The 8,062-nt window shown below is 43.5% G+C and overlaps 1 protein-coding gene across 1 annotated transcript; it reads right to left on the reverse strand.

The window, feature by feature from the left end:
- Window positions 1–752: 752 nt before the first annotated feature.
- On the reverse strand, window positions 753–7,798 carry impa2 (inositol monophosphatase 2). The gene is made up of 8 exons (XM_080544413.1): window positions 7,190–7,798; window positions 6,313–6,446; window positions 5,192–5,296; window positions 4,959–5,004; window positions 4,724–4,832; window positions 3,872–3,980; window positions 3,206–3,357; window positions 753–2,288 (listed from the first exon to the last, which is right to left on the reverse strand). Exons 1-8 carry the CDS (start codon window positions 7,268–7,270, stop codon window positions 2,158–2,160), a joined length of 867 nt encoding a protein of 288 aa, XP_080400539.1. The 5' UTR covers window positions 7,271–7,798; the 3' UTR covers window positions 753–2,157.
- Between the last annotated feature and the right edge of the window lie 264 nt (window positions 7,799–8,062).

An 8,062-nucleotide genomic window follows, 5' to 3' on the forward strand; every position in this document is an offset into this window, starting at 1 on the left:
GTTTGGAGTCCATCATTGTAATGAGAGACGAGCTGATCAGGGGTGCATGGGGGGGTGATGATGGGGAAAGTGTCGATGCCTGTTATGAGATCTGCTAAATTAATATGTTTGATGTTGCGGAAGGACATAGTACGTGACTGTTTGGTTTTGGATAGAGACAAACTTAAGTTAAATGAAACAAGCATGTGGTCAGAGATGGGGAGGTCAACAGCAGAACAGTTGAGGGGAGTGACACCTGAGCAACAGACCAAGTCCAAAATATGACCTTTAGAATGGGTAGGGAAGTCAATATATTGTTGGAGACCAAAATATTATATATATCTTTGCACTCGATAAAAATTCAGGATCCTCCTTTCATGACTTTTCCTAGATATGTGCATTCTACCGCCAAGTATCCTTAAATTTTCAAAATCACTGTATCAGGATAAGCTAGTATAAAGCTATTTTGCAGTTTTTCTGTGTAGGAAGCAGGCTAACTTACAAGTGGCCAACTAGTGGTCGTTGTGTGTAAATAGCAGATTTACATTCTAACGAGGGGGTCGTTCGCTCTTTTAGTAGGTAAAAAGGCACGGCTGTTCTAGTGAAAGTGCAATTGTGCCAACTGTAATGGACTGACCAAACCATCCCAAAAACAACATGACCAGCAAGTTAGCAAAAGACAAGAGAAGACATGCTTTTACGTATTAAGTATTTATTATCAGACACATTACTAATGTGACTAGGTACTATGAACAGTCGTGGCAGTGGTTTAGGTTTAACAACATCAACAACCAGAACTACAGCCTATATGCAGCATCCTCTCACACACAAACCTGCTTCATGTCAAGTATTTCAATAACATCATTTCAAACACTTCACCATTGTTCACCCTCTTTCTACATCCCTCTATCAAGGTCCTTATTAAGAAAAGAAAACACGCACAAAATAAATTACAAGAAAAGTAAAACGAGGATAAAAGTTAAAAGTGTCTGTGTCAGTCAGTGTGTAAACTGTAAAAAGAGACAACCAACTACTTATAGAAAACGTTTAAGTTGAGTTTCGTTAGTCCAATGCACAGTAGTGTGTACAATTTGTACAATAGTAAAAATGTCCATAGTGTAAGAAGTTACATCTCCTGGAGGGAGGAAACAGGCTTGCATAAGTACACGGACAGTGTCAACGCTCCAATTCAAGCTTTTGCTAATAAAGACAAACCACACTGCTGGTTTACCCCGAATGTTAATGATGTACTTAAATGTGGGGTTTTGCCATAATATCCAACCGCAATGGACACGACAGGACCAGCTTATACACTCATTGAACACTTTATTAGGAAAACTACATTAATACTGGGCAGGGTGTCCCTTTGCTCTCAATCTTTGTGGTATTGATTCCACAAGATGTTGGAAACATTCCTTTGAGATTCTGGTCCATGGTGACATGATTGCATCACGCAATTCGATTTTTCAGGTGCACTTTCAAGCTGTGAATCTCCCGTTCTACCACATCCCAAATGTGTTCTAGTGGATTCAGATCCAGTGACTGGGAAGAACACTGAAGAACACTGAACTCATGTGTCATGTTCATGAAACCAGTTTGAGATTACTTTTGTTTTGTGACATGTTGCATTATAATGCTGGAAGTAGCCATTAGAAGATGGGTACATTGTGGTCATGAAATGATGCACATGGTCAGCAACAATACTCAAAACATTCAAGTGATGATTGATGGATATTAACAGACCCAAAGTGTGCCAAGAAAACATTCCCCACACCATTACACCACCTCCACCAGCTTGGATTGTTGACACAAGGAAGATTGGGTCCATGGATGTCCACAGGTGTTCCTAATAAGGTGTTCAGTGAGTGTATATATATATATATAATAATAATGTATGTCATTTAGCTGATGCTTTTACCCAAGCGATTTACATTACAGAGAGTGCATACTGTACATCTTTCAGTACATATGGTCCCAGCATAGTACCACTCGGCCTGTTGGTGAGTGTCAGTTTTAACAGGACAGCACTTCTGATACAGTGCAAACATACTGTGAGTGAACCTGGCGATTCACCTTTATCTACAGTTGCTTGAACTGGGGCGTTACTCTGCGGCAGGATTGGGTGGGCTGAGGTAAAAGGCTTAGGGATCATCGACCGGGTGTCGCCGTAATCCCGTTTCACTTCTGCACACCAGGTTCCTGGTCATCTCGCTCATAGCTGATTGGCTGCAGCTGCTGGACGATGTAACTCGCAATCTCTGGGCATCCTGCTGCTACCACTCTTCGGGACATGAGGTCGAGAGGTCCCCCTGGAACAGACACACACACATACACACACACACACACACACACATACACACACACACACACTTTTTCAGCATATGACATGTATGTGATCCTACATCCATTCACACACTCACACACACACACACACACACACACACACACACACACACACACACACCATAACAAACACCTCTGCACTACACCACACTCAAGTTGTCTATAGACACAGATCTACCATTAGCTTTCCCTCTAGGCCAACGTTTCAGTCTATGACTAGACTTATTATAGGTCTGGGAAACCGATCCTCTGAGAACCAACATCATATCGTACATCAAATATATATCAACATATATCACATTTACAAACAGGCGTCGTTGCGGCCCGCTATTCACACCACTGCACTCTCCATGCCAAGCCAACTGTCCAGCCCAGTCTCATGAGACTCTTTTACATTTCGACAGTGAACCCGGTACAGCACAGTGGAGCTGATAGCCCTGCCAGTCTCAGAGGGCTACTGTTCTCTCAGAGCTGCCAGAGAGCCAACGCAGAGGGATGGCTGACCACATGATCCTGACCTCCCCAGCCCCGGCCAACCCTGCATCAACAGAGCTCCTTTTGTCCCCCCCCCCGGCCCCCCTCCCACCCACCATCCTCAACCTCCTCCCTCTTGGCCTGGGAAGAGACAAGAAACAAGCAGACGGCCACTTCTACACCATTGAGTGTACCCCCCCCCCCCCCCCCCCGCCCACACACACACACACACACACACAACCCCTCCCTCCCACCAAAACCTCTGAGTCACACAGTTAATTTTTACTCATTCGAGTATCATATCCACAAGTGTAGTATTGTGTGTATGATGATAACGACGGCTATCAGGTAAACAACATTTATAAATGGTTGCAATTATGTGATTAGGTGTTTTGTAGGTACCACCCACCTGAGGTGTCTATGACACACCCCCCAGCCTCTCTGATGATGACAGCAGCAGCAGCGATGTCCCAGCAGTGGAGGCCGTACTGGTAGTATGCTTCTGCTGCGCCAGTGGCTATGTGACACAGAGCTAGAGTAGAGCTGCCAATGATCCTCACCCTGATATGGGAGACACACATACACACATACATACATACACCACACACACACACACACACACACACACACACACACAGAACACACACACACACACACACACACAGAGAACACACACACACAGAACACAGAAAACACACACACACACACACACACACACAGACTTTTTCAGCATATGACATTTGTATGTATTTTGTATTTTGTGACCCTACATCCATCCCTCCCACCAAGACCTCAGACTCACACAGTTCATTTACTCAGAGTATCATATGCACATGTGTGGATATGGATACTATTGAAATCAATCAGTTCAAGTTAGTCACATACTGTATTTCCCAAGATAGGATAGAGCCCTAAGATAGAAAGGCGGGGACTTTAGGTCTAGGAGGACTGATGTGAGGATGTTATCCAAATCCACACGTGTCTCTGGAGCTAGTCACATCAGATATCTAACTACTACATTATTTGTTTACCAATCAATCTATGAATCAATTATCAATCTATCTCATGTCCATACCCATGAGCAGGTGCACTCAATAGCTTCATGATGTTCCCTGAAAAGATGTTCAGTGTTGCTGGGTCTCTCTTGGCTCCAATCTCTGTCAGAATCAGAGCCTTAGAGATATCTAGAACAGATTAGAACATCTTCATGAACTTCAAAGAAAATCATTGATTGATGAATGAATGCTGTACGTAACTTTATTATGTTAAGATTAAGATAAGATTAAGATTCAACTTCATTGTCATTGAACAGAGCACAAGTACTGAGATAACGAAATGTAGTTCGTGCACACGTCTCCCCCCAAGGCTCTGGGGGGGGGGGGGTCACTGGGTCAGCCATCTTCGGCGCCCCTGGAGCAGTTAGGGGTTAAGTGTCTTGCATTAGGGCACAACAGCCGTGGTAGGCACCTTAGATATGATGCCAGGAACCCTCCTCACATCCGGCTCCCTCCTGGGGTGGGGATTGAACCAGCGACCTACTGATTGCTCGCCGGCCCCTCTAACCCCTAGGCTACCTGCCAACCCTGTATGTTATATATGTTTATAGTCCATTTGCACTATAGTCCATTGAGACTGTAGACCATTTAAACTATAGTCCATTCTAGTCCATTTAAACTATAGTCCATTTAGACTGTAGTCCATTTAGACTGTAGTCCATTTAGACTCTAGTCCATTTAGACTATAGTCCATTTAGACTATAGATCCTTAGACTATAGACCATTTAGACTATAGACCATTAAACTATAGACCCTTAGACTATAGTCCATTTGGTCCATTTCATTTCATTTGCTTCCCTCGTTGAATATCAAAACATTACAATCCATTATCAGAAGGCTGCGAGGCTGTCTCAGGATATGTTGCCACATACCTTTTTCCTTAGACACCTGGATCCTGACACCATTGCAGAAAGCCCCATGGCCTTTCCTGCCAGTGTATAATGTTCCATCGAAGCAATGGAATATCACTCCCAACTCAAGCTGCATTATAAAAATGATAAAGACGTTATCAAAGTCTATACAATCTGCTGTACATTAAATAAATATGGTAATATTCCAATCCTCCGAATACAGTAAATTATATTATTCTGAGACTCTCATGCTTACTTCTTTCTTCACTGCGAAACCGATGCTCACAGCGACCATGGGGAAGCTAAAATACCATGCGCATTATAGAATTATTGTCAATAATCTATACAGAGGCTATTCAGTCAAAAGTACAAATTAAGTATTTCCTTCTCATTTGATACAATATTGTCTGTTGTATATTCTAAAGAGTTTCAGACCTCATCTAAGGTATTGCTGTAGCATGCTGATGTTCTCACAGATTTGTATCGTACCTGTGGACAAAGTTGCATGTGCCATCAATAGGGTCTATGATCCAGGTAGGGCTGTCTGTTAGGACGCACATTTCCCCGGCTGCAGATGACTCCTCCCCTATAAACCTGTACAGGTCAGAGGTCATGGAGGTCAGATGTCAGGGAAAGACTGAACAGACCTGAAGAGATGTGGAAAGTAACTAATAATAACTATTTACATTACTGTAATGGATTTTTCAAGGATCTGCACTTATTTAAGTGTTTTTTCAAAGTCGTTTTTCCTTTCCTTTCCGATTTTACTTTTACTTGGGTATGAATAGCATGAATTTAAAAAATAGTATTCTACTTCTTTTCTACTTTTACTTCTACTTTTTGAAATCTTCCATTAGAGTACAATAATGTTCATAACAGAATCATACCAGCATGGCCAGGCCAATTAAATCAAACTGCACACTCAATCCTAACAATGGTTCTAAGATTACATTTTTCTGATGATGAAATTCAATAATCAAGGCAATTTTTTACGCAAATTACCAATTAACTCCTACTTGAGTTAATTCCTAGACTTGAACTTTTACTTTTACTTGAGTCAAATTTCACTTAAATAACAGTACTACTTGAGTAATACTTGAGTAGGATATTTCAGTAGTCTTTCCACCTCTGCAAAGAATGACATAGCACTGAGTGTGAGTGGGTGTGGGGAGTGTGGAGAGTGTGGAGACAGCATTGTGTACCTATGAGGGGTGGGTGAGAGAGACCACTGTGTACCTATGAGGGGTGGGTGAGAGAGACCACTGTGTACCTATGAGGGGTGGGTGAGAGAGACCACTGTGTACCTATGAGGGGTGGGTGAGAGAGTCCACTGCGTACCTATGAGGGGTGGGTGAGAGAGACCACTGCGTACCTATGAGGGGTGGGTGAGAGAGACCACTGCGTACCTATGAGGGGTGGGTGAGAGAGACCACTGTGTACCTATGAGGGGTGGGTGAGAGAGACCACTGCGTACCTATGAGGGGTGGGTGAGAGAGACCACTGTGTACCTATGAGGGGTGGGTGAGAGAGACCACTGCGTACCTATGAGGGGTGGGTGAGAGAGACCACTGTGTACCTATGAGGGGTGGGTGGGAGAGTCCACTGCGTACCTGTGTGAGGGGAACCTGTCCCTCAGAGTGGAGATGATGAGTTCCTCCACACGTTGGTCTGCTTCTGTTACCAGGTCTGTAGGTGTGCTCTTGGTGCTCACAAGTTTCTCCTGCTTCACCGCCTCCGCAACTACCTGGGGTGGGGGGATATGGGGGTTAGGTCAGGGGGAGGGGGGATCAATCATCTGTCCACTAAATTGGACGTCATGCATCACTGGCAGCTGGGGGACCTCCAGGAGAGTGGAGGGACAGTGACTGGCCAGGGAGTGACTGTGTGTGGGGGGGTCAGAGCTGTGCTTCAGCCTCCATCCCCCCAGTGGACCTCCAGGAGAGTGGAGGGATGGTCCTAGTCCGAGGGGGGTCCTAGTCTGAGGGGGGTCCTAGTCTGGGGGGGGTCCTGTGTTATATTTTTGTATGTATTTTATAGTTTTCACATAATTTTATATCATTTTATTCATTGGTTTGTTAAATACACACAGTATTACTATGTTATTATTTATAATAACAATAAGAATAATAATAATGATTATTATTATTATTATTATTAATAATAATACAGTATCTCTTCAGTTGAAAACCAAAATGCATGTTGAAATCTCTTTGAAAAATGTTAATGTTTTTTATTAAAGTATTAGTTCAAATCTTGTTTTTCATGCCCCAAGAGCAATAAAAACACAGGGGGGAAACATCCTGACTGAGGGTGTCATAATTCATGCAAAACTGTCATTTAGCTCACGCTTTTTAGCAAAAGCGACTTACAATGCAGTGAGTGCATACCTTTTTCTGTATATATGGTCCCAGCGGGATATAACAATACATGCATATTAGTAAGTGCAACATAGTTAGAAACACATGAATCAATGATGTCGGCCCCCACCTTGCCAGCTCGGAGAGCCACTTCTACAGCCACATCCATGCATTCCTCCCAGGAGTTGTCGTCGCTCTTCGTGTTCGTCATCTTGTCGCAATAGGAGCAACAGCTTATCTTCGGCTACTAGATAATATTCCAGAATCCTGACATTCAAAAGCAAAAGCACAACGCGTAAAACTGATGTCTCGTGTGATTAGCCTGCGGTGTCCTGTCTGTCCCCAGTCTGGCCTGCGTACGGTCCCGTCTGCCTGTGTCCGCAGTCCGGTGTGTCGGTGCCGCACACGGGTGGAAGTGTCGGACTTGTTACCGGCGGCCTACAAATGTCTGACCTTCGATACAGTATAACGCTCGTAAATCATGACGATCATGTGTCAGATTCAGATGGGTCCCTCATAGGCGCAAAACTATTCTCCCACAAAATTATTCCGATAATCGTAAAGACATGTTATCATTAGGGATAACTAATAGAGATAGATACAAGAGGCTACATAATTATTATTCAACATTGTCCACCTATAGCCTATTCATGATTAGAATTAGAAAAAACAATATTGAGTGTAAAAAAACAAACCAAAACAATAAAGTATTATTGTAGGCTATTTCACGCAGAGATAACGGTACGGCATAGGGACGTAGAATAAAAAGATCCTCCAGGTAAACGCGGTTTATCCAGAAGGGGACGCCAGACGCATTGGATAATGAACGAGACAGATAGAGACAGATAGAGACAGATAGACAGATAGAGACAGATAGAGACAGACAGATAGGGCTTTGCAGTGGCGAGTAAGCAGAATTAAGTAATAGGCTTCACCACGTGATTAGGGCATATGCGGTCATCCACCAGTGGCTCACTGGCTGGCGTCATCCTCTTATGGCGCT

The sequence above is a fragment of the Nansenia antarctica genome (genome assembly GCF_963989245.1).
Source record: "Nansenia antarctica genome assembly, chromosome: 13".
Lineage (NCBI taxonomy): Eukaryota > Metazoa > Chordata > Actinopteri > Argentiniformes > Microstomatidae > Nansenia > Nansenia antarctica.

Excerpts from the sequence above, each read along its gene's own strand:
- impa2 (XM_080544413.1), bottom strand. The coding sequence starts at position 7,270 with ATGACGAACACGAAGAGCGACGACAACTCCTGGGAGGAATGCATGGAT. Across the intron at positions 6,447-7,189 it reads TGGCTCTCCGAGCTGGCAAG|GTAGTTGCGGAGGCGGTGAA; the intron begins GTGGGGGCCGAC and ends CCCCCACCCCAG. Across the intron at positions 3,981-4,723 it reads CCAGGTGTCTAAGGAAAAAG|ATATCTCTAAGGCTCTGATT; the intron begins GTATGTGGCAAC and ends AATCTGTTCTAG.